The following is a 15536-nucleotide window of genomic DNA, read 5'->3' on the forward strand; positions in this document are numbered from 1 at the left end:
TTGCATAGGTAGGTTCCAAGATGTTTCTTTAAGACTGAATTATTTACGGTAGAATAACAAGTGAGACAGAATGAGCTTGACTACGGTTGTGTATCAACGTGTGCCTATGAGACAACTGGAATCCACCAACATCTATTACGGTCGCAATTCAAACTCAGGCCCAATAGCATTGCTCTGGAACCCCGAAAGAGTAACCTGGATAAAATCTAAACTCGAGACTTGTCAAGAATCTAGAAACCGCATTGTAACATTGCCCATCTTTTCCCATGGTGCATTCTGCTGACTGAGACGCGCCACCTTGTGCATATGGCCGTCAGCACTTGCGGACGAGGTTTGCCGTGCAGCCAGCCGCTCAGGTTGACTAACAGATTCAGCTTCAGACTGCAGACTGCCAGCACGCATGAATTAAATCGCTCTAGTCTTGTCCCCAACGACGGTTAGTGTCGTGCCGTTGCGGTTTACCCCGAGCAAATTAGTCAAGTGGTCAGCAGCTTCAGAGAGACAGCGACACCAGTTACACCGTATTGGTTTTGATGCGTGGTCATTACAACAGACTATAGGGCAAAGTCAAAGTCGCCTCTTTCTCGTATGGAACTCGAGGTTGGTTACTCAGTGCACCATTCAGTAGGTTGACACAGTCGCTAGAGCGGGAAAAGAACGTGTCATATTAAAATGACTTGAACCAGCCGAATAGCATCATGGAGGCCATACAAGCCCCCATGGGAAAGGCTACAAGTTCAGATGACCTCATGCGCACGCTTAGCCTACGAATATCGCATTCGCCGCAATGCCTGCTGTTGATAGGTGAGCCGGTTATCTCAGCAAAAATAATTATTTCAGACTTGTGGACAAAATGCGCCCCTTCACGAGGCGCAGGGGTTGCGAAATGATTGCCCACTTGAAGCCATCACGAGCTTGTTTAGACAGCGTAAGGTGAAAACCTCCGAAAGTCACTCTCGTACTAAAGTTCCAAAATAGGAAATGCGTGTATCGTACTGCAAGATTTCATTGCATAAAAATATTCAGCCTCAAAACGCCCTCGCTAGCGAGCTTACGGGATGCGACACTACTCCAATCAAGCTGGCCCAAGTTACCCGAACTTAGTTTCGGGGCTCGCAGAGCGAACCTATTCCGTAAGAAATGCACTGACATTGGAGATGAGCGCAAAGTAGCAGGCGAGTGAATAGTAAATGGCGATAAATTGAACAAGAAGAGTAAAACGTGTTTCTGTAATGTAATGGTGGATACTTCACGGCTAGCAGCAGGTAATCAGATCGACAATAGACATGAGAAAAAAGAGAAAAAAATCTGACACTTTTGCAGAACAAAAACAGTGTGGCTTGTTCAATCATCAACAACTGCCGTCATCGTGGCTTGCCAGTAAGCCCACCAACGAAAGACCTTGTTAGTATCCAGCAAGTCGCCATTGTGCCAATGTAAGCAGAAGCCCAGTTAGTCTGTACCGGCACTTCCAAGGCGCGCTTTACCGGAACTCCCCTTTTTTCTCCTAGTCGTATATGGTGGTGTCAAGGCATAAATCAAGAGAAATCAAAGTCGCTTTTTTTTTGTGGTTTCGTTTTGTGTAGTGTGTGTATGCTGAGCGGTCGTTTCGAATTCGGTCCAAAGACTTTTAGTTGACAGGGTAAACAAGCTTGAAACCATTGACTTCCTTGCGGCGAATCATCTCGATGCCCTCAAGGACGCCCTCGAAGCCACCCTCCATCACCTGGGCGGGGTGGTTCTTCAGCTCGCCAGCATCCAACCGGGCTTGGGCAGCGGCGTAGAGGTCCTCGCAGAAGGAGCGAGCAGTGGCATCGGGCTCCCGGCCATAGGGAGCGGGCCACAGGGAGCCACGACCCTTGACACTAGATCCCAGAATCCAGTCAGGCTTAACAACACGGCGAGTGGCCTGGGTATCGGGGAAGGGGTCGAGAGCGCAGTAGCGGCCACCAGCACGGCCGACGGCCTCGTAGCAGATCTTCATCGAGGAAGAAAGCGTGATGCAGTCAATGGCGTAGGCCAGCGCGTTGCCGGTGTAAGCGCGGATGTCCTTTGCGCACGTGGGGGAGTGATAGTCAAACACCTTCTCGGCACCGTACGAGAGGACAAACTCGTCATGGTGCGGCGAGCAGGTGGCAATGGGACGGAGGCCGGCATTTTTGAGCATCTGGAGGGCCATGGTGCCGGTCGAGGTAGAGCCACCATAGACCAGGACGTAGGGGCGCTTGTCGCCAGTTGCCGGGTTGGTCATGGTGGAGGGAATCTTCATGCTGAACCACAGCGCCATGCCAGCCGAGGCTAGCGAGGTGCTTATGCAGGCGGCGTCGGTGAAGGACATGTCATCGGGGATCTTGAGGGTGAGACTGGCCGGCGTCGAAGCGTACTCGCAGAAGGCACCGCCGCTGGGACGCCTCGAGTCCATGCTGTCAGCCGAGCCGAGCACTCTGTCGCCGATCTTGACGTCCTTGGTGATGGCGGAGCCGACGGCGACGACGGTACCGGCAAAATCGAATCCGAGAATGGCGCCCTCGGCAGCAAAGCCCTTGAACATCTTGGTGTCGACGGGGTTCAGGGCCAGAGCAGCAGTCTTGACGAGAACTGCGTCGGGCTCGAGCTGGATGACGGGGACATTGCTGTCAATCTTGAGGGTGCCATCGGCGTCACCAGCAATGATGGCCGTCTGAGTCTTTGGGATAGCGACTTGGGCGGCCATTGTGAACGCGGGTATTGTGCAAGAGTTGGAAAAGGAAAGAGGTAGAGAGATATTCAAAGTCGTCGAGGTAAATGAGTTGTTGCAATACCAAAACAGTAGCCAAAAGAAAACAAAAGACAGATATTGATAGACCGTATGCGACGTTCTTGTATAGCGGTAGGCTAGAAACGCTTTGAAAGTATATGTGTGCCGTTGATGAGCTACATACACTTTGTGATGGGTGTAAGTGGGAGTTGGTCAGAAGTGTAGATGTCGTATGCGAGGGATGATGATAAAAAGGTTCAACGGATCTGGATCACGGCAGACTATAATATACGAATGACATCTGACAGTGAGACAAGGGATGATGAACTATGAGACAGGAAACTGGATAATGCTGGGCTGATTGCTGGAACCTGCAACGGCAAACTGGTCCGAGTTGTCCGAGTTGAGACTCCATTATGCTACTTGGGGGGACCGCAGAACGGCCGGGCCGGACAGGCCATGTATGCTTCGTGTATGCTCCAGAGAGTTATCAAGGAAACCCAACTGGTCAACAGGCAAGTAGGCTCACAGGAAGTCCACCACGAGCCCACGGCGAGTTAGACATCTGGGCGCTGTTCTGGGGGAGGCTGACACCGGCAATTGTGACCAGATTACATCGACGCGGAAAAATGTATTGGACGACAGGAATAGGCAATGCAACCCTGATCGGAAAATAGCCTTGGTGGCTGCAGCGGGAAACCCAGAAGAGGCAAATTGGGGAGGAGAGCACTAGGTCAGATCAAAGCAGGAACATGCCCAGATCGCGTGGGCTGCCTGGTGGGAGCGCATTCAGGGAGAAGGCGTTGAGATGACAAAGACGAAGTGCACAGAGCAGGTCCGCAATATTACGACGATTACGGGTAGCATGGAGAGTGGTGCAAAGGGATGACTGAGTAGGAGAATGCAGTAGAGTCCTGGAGAGTAGTCAGCAGTAAGATGGAGAGCTGTGCTTTTCAGCCAGAAAATAGGTTTATTTTGTGAGAAAGACGAGTGAAAAAGTAGATATTTCATAAGGATACTGGGATGAACTGCGTTGGTTAGTTCATTGATGAGTGATAGAAGAGTAGATGAATGAATAGGGAGCAATACACAAGGCGAGGGATAACCAAAAAGCCGTTGTGGGAGGAGCTGTGAAGTAGGAACAGGAAATAGCCGGTAGAATAAAACAGGACAAGGACATGAGAGCGACATGGCAAAGATGGGATAGGACGGGCGTTTGTTTGATGGACAGTGGCCATGGGTGGCAGACTGGCAGCGTGGCAGCGTGGCAGAAGAGTTGCGCTAGCGTCTCACAATGGAGCAAGTCAGATTGGGGGCTAGCTGCTGTCTCGTAGGTTGTATGCGGGTATATATGAGCTGCGAGACAAATCGGAGAGCAGGGGGGGCGGGGAAGACAGTATGGGCTTGAAGGCTTGAAGGACAGGTTGAGTGAGCGAGCGACGAGGTGAGAGGGTGAGCGGGTGAGGGGCTGATACCCCTGGAGGTGGGAGTGGATGAAGAAGATCTGATTAATGGGTCATCGATGACTGGAGTAAAATTACGCTGGGAACGATGAGAGCGAGGTGAGCACGGGTTAGCACGGTTAGGTTCCGGGTACGGCGTACGGTGATCAGGTAGAACGTACCAGCTGGGTACCTTTGATGCCTTATTATGAAGTAGGAAGTTATTCTGTAGCGAATTACGAGATGGTAGTAATTAATAGATGGGCCTGAGAGTGCGATGAGAATCGTGACTTTAGCAGGATGTTAATGAGAGATAAGTTGAATGTATTAAGATTTACACGAAAAAAGTGAAGACGACTGCGAAATCGCTACAGGGCTGTACTGGGACGGGTTAGCGGGCGACTTGGCGGACGCTTGGCCTACAAATTACAAGAGCCGGAAATCCCCCCCGGAAGCACCCGGAGCTGGCAGGAGGACGCTGTAGCGGGTGCCTGAAGCGGATTCTGTACCTACCTGTTTGCACTACGAAAAGTAGTATTCAGCTATCAATTTCAGGCGTTCCCACGTTACGAGAACAATTACATGTCAAATATAGGTACGAAGCTTGGAAAAAACAACAGTATCGGTGTTCATTGGCAAACTCTACTGGTACGCCACAGCGAGTGCACAGGGTTTAACAGGGGTCTAGGGTGTGTGTGCGAGCCCCGATAGCAACCTAAGATCTGACGGCACAGGGCGATCTCCACCGTTGCGGATGCGTGTTGTGCCGTGTTAGTCGGAGAGCGGGTGAGGGTGTGTTTGTAATTTGTGTATTTTCTATTTTCTGGGCGTGGTGAGATGGCCGAGAGTTGAGGGGAGGTGTGATGCGGTGGTGAAGCAAGTTGTTTGATGTAAAGGCAGCATGTTGAAGACGCCGAGGAATTGGTCGTGTCGGGGAAAATGGTGAGCGACCAAAAGGAAATAATCAAGTAATAATGCCGAGCTAGGTCTTGAAACATATAAATCTCACAGTATTGGCTCTCAGCGAGCCAAGCACTGCAGCAGGCTGAAGAAGGCAATATTTGGATGCACACCGCGGAGCTAGGGTTCAGCTCAAGTTTACCATGGCCTGGATATGTTTATCAGTACGTATGAGTATCAGTAACTACATTAGTAGCGTGAAGAATCACCATTGGCTTGTGAGTTTGCTTAATAAATAACAGCCTGCGTTACCAACAGGTACCTACCAACAGGCACCACGGACTGGCGCGCCCAACAGCCCACTTATAGCGGGCTGAGCACCCAAACAGCCTGTATTTATAGCGTCACTGCCAACCTTGTGTCAATGCTGCTGCCTCATCATCAGCGTCTAGTTAGCCCTGTACGGCAGCCCTGTGACCAGGGTCGCCCCTGGAAAAGAAGAAAAAAAAGTTCCTCATCGTCAGCAGTCGACAGTCGACAGTCTGCCTATTCGCTGTCTTCGCTGTCTTCGCTGTCTTCGCCGTTCTGGCTCCTCCTCCACCATCATCATCCGTCATCCACAGCCAACGGTACAATCCACCATTCACGCCATCATCGTTTGCCCACTCACACACACTGCGACTCGTCCACGCGCTTCCGTTGTTTGTCAGACTCTTTCTTACTCGACTAGTTATTTTCTTGTTGGCTTGTTTGCCCTCTCCAACCCTCCTCCATCTCCAGCATAATCGATTATTTAGATACTGCCTTTCCCGCTCGACACTTTGTCGTAAAGCTTCCTCTTTCCGTCTACTTTTCCGTCCTCTTCCATCTCCATCCCCATCCCCATCCCCACTACAGCTTCCGCATCAGCCTTCCATCCCTACCGCTCCATCTTGCTTCCGCATCTCAACGGCCATCGACTTGCTGCTTGCTTGCTTCGTCCTTCGCTGCTACCTTGTCACCTTGACGGGCACCGCTGCCCCCCTTGAACCTGCGCACAGATACCCGACTACCTATTCTCTTGCCTGATACAAACGGCGGGCCGTTTGATCATCCCATCGCCAACCATGGTCTACTGCGGCAGGCCTTCCACAAGCTGCAATAACTGCAGAGCCAAAAAGAGACGAGTAAGTTTTTGTCACATTGCCCCCTCTCCGCCAGCCTCTCCCGCGCGTGCTGTTTCCGGGTCTGCTGGTGCGACTCGGCTTTCGCATTCCTAATGCGCCGAGTTGTCTGGTCTCGGTCAACACGCGTCCCGACCAGCCGTGCGGAAGACAAGAAACGCATGTCGATTGTCTACTCCCACAAGGAACTGCAACACGAGGAAATCCATACATTAACTAACTCGCCATCTCTCCAGTGCGACAAAGCTAACCCAGAATGCGGTCAATGTCGTCGCATGGGCCAAAAATGCCCAGGCTACCGCGACCCCTCCAGCCTGATTTTTCGCGACGAAAGCAGCCAAGTCATTGACAAGGCTCGCTCGAGAATGAACAAACGCTCCGCTCTCGCCTCTCAACAAACCTCGCAATCTTCTTCTGCTCAGCGTACGCCGATTCCTCATCCCACCACCGCACCTCGCTCGCAACCACCGCCGCATCAGTACCCTCCCCAAAAGATGTCTACCGTCGAGGACATGCTCAGCGACATGGGCGACAGCATGTTTGCCAACAACTCGTTCAACTTTGATCTGCTCGGCTTCAATACCCCTTTCAACACTGACGGTGGTCTGTTCAGCCTTTCTACCGACAGTTCCGATGCCATGATGACGGGTTCGCATTCCACGACTGCCAGCGCTATCAATTCTGGCGCCGCCTCTGCCGTGGATGTGCCCCGCGATGCTCCAGGCTGTGGAATGGAGCTTGGCCCCACCACTAACTCGCCTGGCGGCTCCAGCCACGAGGGCAGCATTCAGCCCCCGCTCTCCTTGCCTCTAGACATGATTGGTCTTGACTTTTTTCTCACACACTACGTTGTACACCAGTCGGGTCCCTCTTCGGGCTTCCTCGACTATGTCGTCACAATTTTGGCTCGCGAAGAGGGCCATGAGCTGCTCGAGGGTGCCGTTCTTGCAGTCGGCTTTGCTGGCCTGGCACGCACTACCAAACAGACCGACCTTATGTGCCGCTCAATCTTGATGTACACGCGCACTATGGAGCGCGTCAACCGTGCGCTGGCCGATCCTGTTGCGGCCCGGCGCGATAGCACAATCGTCACTGTGCTTGTCTTGGCGCTGTACGAGTTTAGTAAGGCTTCGCTGGAAGGCTGGAAACAGCATATTGACGGCGCCGTCTCTCTGCTCAACGTCCGTGGGAAAGCTCAGTTCACCACCTCGACTGGCCTGCAAATCTTCAAGGATGTCTTCACACAGCTTCTCACAAATTGTCTGCGCGTCGGTATTCCCATGCCCTCAAGCCTGCGCATGTTGCGCACCGAGGCGTCCAAGGCCTTTTCTGTCTCGGACCCTTACTGGGTTGCCACCAGCGCCATGGTTGAACTCCTCGATCTGTACCACCAAATCTCCCCTGGTGGCTACAGCTACATTAACCACAACCCCAACGGTTCCGCACCTAACAGCTCTACTTCCTCTACTTCATCCAACCAAAAGCCTGCGCTCAATTTATCTATTGAAGATTTGGAGCGCCACCTGTCGCATGCTCTCGATATTGACTACCGCTTAGAGAGCAGCTTTGCTGAATGTCCTCCAGAGTGGTGCTACGCGATCATGGCGAATCCCCTGCCCGCGACTCTCGATACTACACGTTTCCACGGCGAAGTGCACCATCTCTATCACGACGTCTACATTGCCAACGTTTGGAACAGGATGCGCACCTGCCGTATTCTGGCCAATCATGCTATCGGCTACCTGCTGCTGCGCGGCGCCAACATTGACCCCAACTGGTTCTTCTCAAACAACTATGTGGACCGTCTCCAGGGCGTCTCCAAGACCATGGCCCATCTCCGCACTGATTTGATAGCTGCCGTGCCCCAGCTCATGGGGTATGTGACGTCGCCTGCCCAGCAGCAGGTGCAGCATGAGCAGCAAATGTACCGTCCCAAGGGAATGACCCCCGTGGCAACGTCGGATTCTGGCGTTGACGTCGGCGACGCCATCTCGCCGCCGTACTCGCCTACCTCTATCTTTGGGTCGTCAGAACCTGTTAGTGGCTACACGGGCTCGGCTGCTGGCGCCTACTTTGCTACCTGGGTGCTCCTGACTGTGGGCTGCATGCACAGCCTGACGGAGGAGACTCGTGCCTGGACGGTGAACCAGCTGAAGCGTATTAGCACGCAGGCCGGCTTTACGCAGGCCGACGACTTTGCCAAGTTCATCGAGCACCACAATCTCCGTCCGCCTCTGAAGTAGCGGAGTCGTTGGTTCTCTTTCATTTTACATACTTGTTTCCTTGCACATGATATTGATAGACTATTTTGTATACATTGTTCTTTGGGCGTTTTGGGGCTACCGGTGGCGGCTTACTCGTCTGGATCTGCATATCAGCGACTACCCATATTACTTTTTATTTTTTTTCATGGTCTTGATATATATTACTACTATTTTACTCGAGAAAAAAAGCCCCCGCTATTCATTCGGTTTTCTTTAAAGCTCGTGTCTCGATTTTAAGCAGCAAAATATGGCATATGGGTGCTCATCACAAATTAATACTTTTGCTGTGGCTGCCTACCTAGGTAGTTAGGTACCTTAGGCAGGTGGGTTCGTCTCTGAGACACACTGCTTGGAAAATAGAATTAAGAAATAAGATAAACCATTGCTGTTCTAAAGCTGCCCATAAATGAAATACAAATCGTACATGATTTCGAAAAGAAGATCGAAAAAAAAAAGTTTCTATAAAATGCCGGCCCTTGGTTTAATTCTCGCTGACTTGCCGACATATCACCGCCCCTTAACTTTTCCTCAGGCAGAAACGTCCATGGGTTCTGCCGGCACGCCACCGCCAACGTCAGCATCAGCCTTGACAAGGGCCACACGGTCAAACTCGGCATCCGGGTCGCCGAGGATGCGCACAAGACTGGCCTCGAGGGCGGCGCTGAGGCCCTGGGCCCACGCCTTGGACATGAACTCGTAGCCGGGCCAGGTCGGGACGTAGGAGCAGCGGATGCGCAGCTTCTCGTCGGCGCGGTCGAAGCCCTGCCAGAGCTCCATGAGCAGCGGGTAGCCGGTAAAGGTCTCCTGCCAGGGGACCATGAGGTTCTCCTCGCGATTGAAGCCCGGCAGGTCGTCGACGGCGGCGGCGGCGGTCGCGGTCGCGGTCGGCGGCTTGGGGTAGGCCTGCAGGATGATGGAGCTGTCGAGGCGGCGACCCGTCCTGGCAAAGTCGACGGTGGTGCAGGGCATCTGCGCGTGCGGCATCTGCTCGACGTGCTCGGCGAGCATGTGGCGGACGACATCGCGGTGCGTCATCTTGGGCCCGACACCCTTGTAGTTGATGTACGCGGGCAGCGTCTCGAGCATGAGCGCGACGCAGTCGAGCGACGCGGGCGTCTGGCGGCCGTGGAGCACCGTGGCAAACTGCACCTCGACGTCGTCGGCGTCGCCTAGCCTGACCACGGTCTGCGCCAACGCCATCGAGTAGGCGGCCTGGGTGACAGCGAGCGACGAGTGGAGGCCGCGCCTGCGCGTCAGCTCATTGAGGTCGTCGAGGCTCAGGCTCGAGACGAGCGTCTCGCACGCGACGTCGCCGTTGCGGAACGACTCCGAGTACTCGCCGCCGCCCACGGGCAGCGCGCGCGGGCCCAGCTTGAACCACCCCGCGCCGGCGCGCTCGCGCATCCAGTACAGGCTCGTCTCGAGCCAGTCGCCGCTGTAGTGCGCCTCGATGGGCAGGCGCACGCCCTGCGGGCACTTGGCCGCGATGCCGGCGACGGAGGCCGGGTCGGCGTAGGCGCGCGCAATCTCGCGCCGCAGCACCTCGAGACTGATGCCGTCGTAGATCATGTGGAACAGCGACCAGACCATGACGCAGTGCGCGCGCGCCTCGTCGTAGACAAAGGTGACGACGGCGCCCGGCCGGTCCAGGTGCAGCACCTCGTACGCCGACTTTTGCGCCTGCTCAATCGTCTTGGTCCACAGGCTGCCGGGTCGCTCGTCGTAGACGGAGCAGGTGATGCGCACGACGGGCAGCGCGGCCCGTGGCGACGTCTGGCGCAGGACCACTTGCGCAAACGGCGTGAGCGGGTGCTCGACAGGGCAGGTGACGGTGCGGAAGGCGTCGTGCGCGCCGAGTACGCCCAGCACGGCGGCCTCGAACCGGTCGAGGTCGAAGAGGTCGGTGGGGACCTTGTAGGGAAAGTGCTCAACGTAGGGCTTGGTGAGACCAATCTCGTCGGCGCACTCCTGGAAGAAGGCGACCATGCGCGTCTGCATCCCAGTCGAGGGGAGGACGTGCTCAATCTCGTCGACGGGGATGTCGAGGCCCTTGGCGCACTGCGGGCGGCACTCGGCCTCAAAGTGCTTGAGCTTGGCGGCGAGTGGCAGGAAGAGCAGCTCCTCCTCGTCTTCAATCTTAATGGGGCTGTCGTCAATGTCCGCGTCTGGGTCCGCCACCGCGTGGTGCAGCTCGACGACGCGCTTGGCGAGGGCGCCGAGGCTGTTGCCGACCATGATGTCGTTGAGCGCGAGACCCTCAATCCCGTGCTCGCGGAGGGACTGCAGCACGCGCATGCCCTGGAGACTGTCGATGCCCCAGGTGTACAGCGGCGTCGTGGCGTCGTTTGACGCGGCCGTCTCGCCAATGACGGAGCTGATTGTCTGGACCAGGAGCGCGCGGACGCTGTCCTCGCTAGCCAAATCCACGGCGACAGCGGGCGCCTCGGACGCCGGGACGGGCGCCAAAACTCCAAAGGTGTCCTGCGCCCGCTTCTGGAGCAGCTTGCGGTCTACCTTGCCGCTGGCCGTGCGCGGGAGCTCTGCCAGGACCGTGTAGTCGCCGGGCCGCATCCAGGTGGGCATGGTGCGGTTCGCGACGTCGCGGCAGTCTGTAATGGCGGCCGCGCGGGCCTCGGCCGAGTCGGATGTGTCGGCGAGCGAGACGTACGCCACGAGCTGCGCCTTGCCGAGGACGACGGCGGCGACTTCACGGACGAGCTCCGACTTGGCAATGCTGGACTCGATCTCGCTCAGCTCGACGCGGCGACCGTTGAGCTTGACCTGCTCCATGCTGAGCCGGCCGAGGATCTCGACCTTGGGCTTGCCGTCGGCGGTCCAGACGATGCGGCTCCGGTCGCCCGTCTTGTACACGGGGCCGAGCCCCAGGTGGCTGCCGTCCTTGAACGCGGCGCTGGTCTCCTTGGGGCGGTTGAGGTAGCCGAAGCCGACCTGGGGGCCGATGATGGCGAGCTCGCCGGTCAGCGGCGACGGCGTCTCGACCAGCTCGTCCGAGTTGGGGTCCACGATGATGATGCCGGCGCAGCGCAGGCAGTTGCCGATGACGGAGCCGCGGGTGGTGACGGCCGACGCCTCGGTCGCCACGGCCATGGTGGCCTCGGTCGGGCCGTAAATGTTGATGAGGTGGCGCCGGGGCTCGCCGGGCCCGCGCGGCGCGTCGTGGGAGAAGCTGTCAATGGTGTACCTGTTGAGCAGCTCGCCGCCGACGACGAGCGTCGTCAGCGACGGCACCTTGGCCGGGCGCAGCAGCGTGGCCAGGCTGGGCACGGTGAAGATGGTGTTGGCGTCGAAGCGCTTGATGGTGCGCTCAATGTCGGTCAGCATGAGCGAGCGCTCGGCCACGCACAGCGTGCCGGCGTTGCCCATGGTCACAAAGATCTCAATCAGGCTCAGGTCAAACGTCGGCATGGCAAACTGCAGCCATCGCAGCGCAGGGCCGACAGCCAGGTGCGGAAAGGCCTCGTCGTGGCCGCCGATGGCGCAGCAGCCGGACTTGTGCGAGATCAGGACGCCCTTGGGCTTGCCGGTCGAACCGCTGGTGTAGAGGATGTAGGCGAGGTCCTCCTCCTTGGGCACCCGCGGCTGCGTCGGCGCAAGAGACGCGGCGGGCCTGTCGGCGCGCCAGACCGACAGGTTGGCCATGTCGACCCAGGTGATGTTGCCGAGGAACTCGGCCACGTGCGGCTCGGCGGTTTCCATCGCCAGGCCGGGGAACGGATTGCTGCCGAGGCCGAGGACGACGGGCGCCTCAATGTCCTCGAGGATGACCTGGACTCGCTCGGGAGGCGCGTCCAGGGGGAGCGGGCAAAAGGCACAGCCAGCCTTCATGATGCCCATGTAGCCGGCATAGAGCTGGGGGCAGCCAGGCAAGTACAGCGGCACGATGCGCTGGCCGTTGAACGGCTTGTTCCAGGCCAGGTTGGCCTCGAGAATGTGCAGCTCCTCCATCAAGCGATCGGCCAGGGCGTGCACCTCGCCAAACGTCCACTTCTCAATCTCACCCGCGGCGTCGGCAATGTACTCGACGCACGAGTTGTCAGGAGCCTCGGCCGCGCGGCGCTCAAAGGCACTGTGTAGGAGGGCCGGGCAGTCCGCCTCGCTGGTGTAGAGCCTGAGATCGCTCTTGAGCAGCGGCGGGCGGCTGATCATGGTGGGCGGGCCGTTTTGGCGGCACGAAAGCGGCGCGGCCTGCTGCAGGGACGGCGCATCGGCGGCGGGCTCGGGGGCGAGGTAGCGGGCGGCGAGCTCGAGGAGGTGAGATGTCGACTCGGCGTGGCCGTTGCGGACGTCGACAAAGAGCTGCAGATCGGCCACGTTGCCCTCTTCGGTCGGGCACACGGCGAGGACCAGAGTCTGAAAATCAACGTAGGGGTTAGTATACTTGTACGTAAAACGGCCCGGGCATGAAACACGGCTGGGCCACGTCTCTCGTTCATTCTTACACTGGACAGCTGTTTGGGGACCTTGGCGCCGCTCCCGGATCGCATAACCTGGATCTCGAAGTCGAGCAGTCCATCGGCCACCGTAGATGTGCGGGGCACGGAGGAAATGGTAATGTTATCGGACGAAAAGGATCGCCGCTGCTCGTTGATACCGGGTCCCTTGGCCGTCACCAACAGGCGCTCAGCGCCAACATCGGCGATGAAGGCAGCGTCTTCCAAGTCGGACACGGCGAGGACAAAGGTGCCAAACGCCCGGAGGAGGGCATCGTTGGATCGCACGACCCGGGCCAAAGGGCGGGACACTTGGTTGTAGTCAGAAGGGGGCTCGTAGTGGCCGTCCTCGAGGTTGCGAAAGGTAATGTCGTAAAAGGGCAGCTTGGTGCGAGGCAGGTTGGCAGTCTCCGCTGCTGCCATTGTGAGTGAGTTTGTTGTTTTTTTATTCTTGTCTTTTTCAGAGGGCACGCAGTTATGGCCTTGTTATTTCGCCTCGAAAAATGAAGTTTATGACGTCAAACTGAATATGAAGTTGCTGAGACAGAAGGAATGAACTATGAAGACAAATGAAGACGGCGGCGAGAAATCTAAAAACAGGAAATTATAGGTGAGAATACTTCGCTCTGTGATGTAATACAAATGACTTAAATGACTTTTAAACTACAACACAGATCTCGCGCGCAGCAGCGCAGCGTCTTTTACATTATAACCTTGTTGTTGGCCGGCTCTTGCTGTTTAGGGTATGTCTTGGTCCTCTTCTTGTAAGACCAAATCACCCGATTCATCAGTGTCTCATTGAAACCCCATCATGATGTCAATTGCAACAAAGGGGGTTAAGGAGGCATCCATGTTCGCCCTATGAGGAGAGATTGCCTCGGCCCGCACACAGCGAGTAGCCACGCTCCAGTGGCCCTATCGGGCTTACCGGCTTACACTGGGGAGGTGAACGAACCGGATGTTTCTGTTGAAGGGTGGTGGAGTCAAATACGCGATAAGTGGAGTGGATGTGGTGCCCGAAGCACCAAGAACACAAGCCCTAATAGGGTACCTAAATTCCTATATAAATTACACTATAAAAAAGGTACCCCTATAGGGTAGAATTTTCCCTCCTTTCTAATTAGAATATATAGAATATTAAGTTACCTTTCCTCTAACCTTTTCTAACTATAATTAATTATATATATATATAATACTTTTATAAATTATAAGTATAGATAATACTATAATATAATAGTTATAAGCTTAAAAGGTTTTATAAAGAACTTATAACTTTTAATATTATCTTTTCTTTAATATAGATAAATTACTTAATTTAATAATTAATATACTAATAATTAATTATATCTTTTAAGATTATTAAGCTTAAAAGCCCTTAGAATTAGAATAGTTAGTTTATAGCCTTTAAGATTATTATATTAAATAAATAAGTATAGTAGTATATTAATCTTAATATAGAAGATTACCTTAATAATCTCCTAACTATACCTACCTTCCTAAGTAAAGCCTTTATTAAAGCTATACTTAAAGAAGTATAGCTTAAGAAGAACCTAAAGACTCCTATAATATAGGAACTAACTATAGTAGCCTTCTAGAAAGCTCTTAACCTAGCTAAGACCTATTATAATTATATAATAATAATTTTTATATACTAATTAGGCTAAATAACCTATTTAGTACCTTTACTAATTATAAGGTAAGGAAAAACTAAAGTACCTAGGGAAAAACCTTATCTATATTTATAGAATTCTTTATAGTCTTATTCTAGAGTATATAAGGGTCTAGTAAGACCTTTCTTAATATTATATACTAGGTTTTTATCTATATCCTAGCCTATATTTAGCTTATATTACTCTAGCTAGTTAAGCTTATTAACTACCTTCTTTCCTTTTAGGTTTTTATTTATATTAAAGGGGTTATATTTAATCTTATATATTTTTAAACTAGTTAAGCCTATTATCCTCTTAACCTTTTATCTTTTTAGTTTTTCCCCTTCCTCTTTATTTTTATTTATATTAAAGGGAGTTATATTTAGCCTTATAAGTCTTTAAGCTAGTTAAGCTTAACTACTATTATAGCCTCTTAGCTTTTATAATACCTTTACTTTCTCTTTTCTTTAAAAGTCTTTAACTTCTATTCTTACCTACTATTTTCTTTTACTCTTAATACCTTATACTTTATTTATATAGGTTTAAAGTATATCTTATAAAGAATATTATAATAATACTTTTAAGGTTACTTTTAATTCTTATTATTATTAGTTTATACTATATAATAAGACTTAATAAATAAATAAATATATTTTCTTTATAACTATTAGTTTTTAATAAAAGCTAAATAATAATTTTAATTATATTTTATTTAAATATTTATAGTTATTATTATTTTTTATTAACTAATATATAATTAATAAGTTATTATTTTAATTTTATTTATAATTAATAAGATTTTATATAAATAAGTAATTTAGAGCCTTATTAGCTACTAAGTAGTAGCTAGTAAGGAATAAAAGGTATTTTTTCTTTTTTCTTTTTTTTTTTTTTTTTTTTATTATTAATATTATCTTTTTTATCTTTATT

The 15536-nt window shown here is 52.7% G+C and overlaps 3 protein-coding genes across 3 annotated transcripts; 1 reads left to right on the top strand and 2 right to left on the bottom strand.

The window, feature by feature from the left end:
* Window positions 1–1630: 1630 nt before the first annotated feature.
* On the bottom strand, window positions 1631–2713 carry CCM_04723 (alcohol dehydrogenase, putative; the record flags this gene model as incomplete). Its single annotated transcript, XM_006669869.1, has 1 exon — window positions 1631–2713. The coding sequence occupies one exon, from the start codon at window positions 2711–2713 to the stop codon at window positions 1631–1633; it is 1083 nt and encodes a 360-aa protein (XP_006669932.1).
* Window positions 2714–6517: 3804 nt separating this feature from the next.
* CCM_04724 (uncharacterized protein) lies at window positions 6518–8485 on the top strand (the record flags this gene model as incomplete). Its single annotated transcript, XM_006669870.1, has 1 exon — window positions 6518–8485. One exon carries the CDS (start codon window positions 6518–6520, stop codon window positions 8483–8485), a length of 1968 nt encoding a protein of 655 aa, XP_006669933.1.
* Window positions 8486–9034: 549 nt separating this feature from the next.
* Window positions 9035–13380, bottom strand: CCM_04725 (NRPS-like enzyme, putative; the record flags this gene model as incomplete). The annotated part of the gene is made up of 2 exons (XM_006669871.1): window positions 9035–12877; window positions 12967–13380. 2 exons carry the CDS (start codon window positions 13378–13380, stop codon window positions 9035–9037), a joined length of 4257 nt encoding a protein of 1418 aa, XP_006669934.1.
* Window positions 13381–15536: the final 2156 nt, after the last annotated feature.

Source organism: Cordyceps militaris, assembly GCF_000225605.1.
Source record: "Cordyceps militaris CM01 unplaced genomic scaffold CCM_S00003, whole genome shotgun sequence".
Taxonomy (NCBI): Eukaryota; Fungi; Ascomycota; class Sordariomycetes; order Hypocreales; family Cordycipitaceae; genus Cordyceps; species Cordyceps militaris.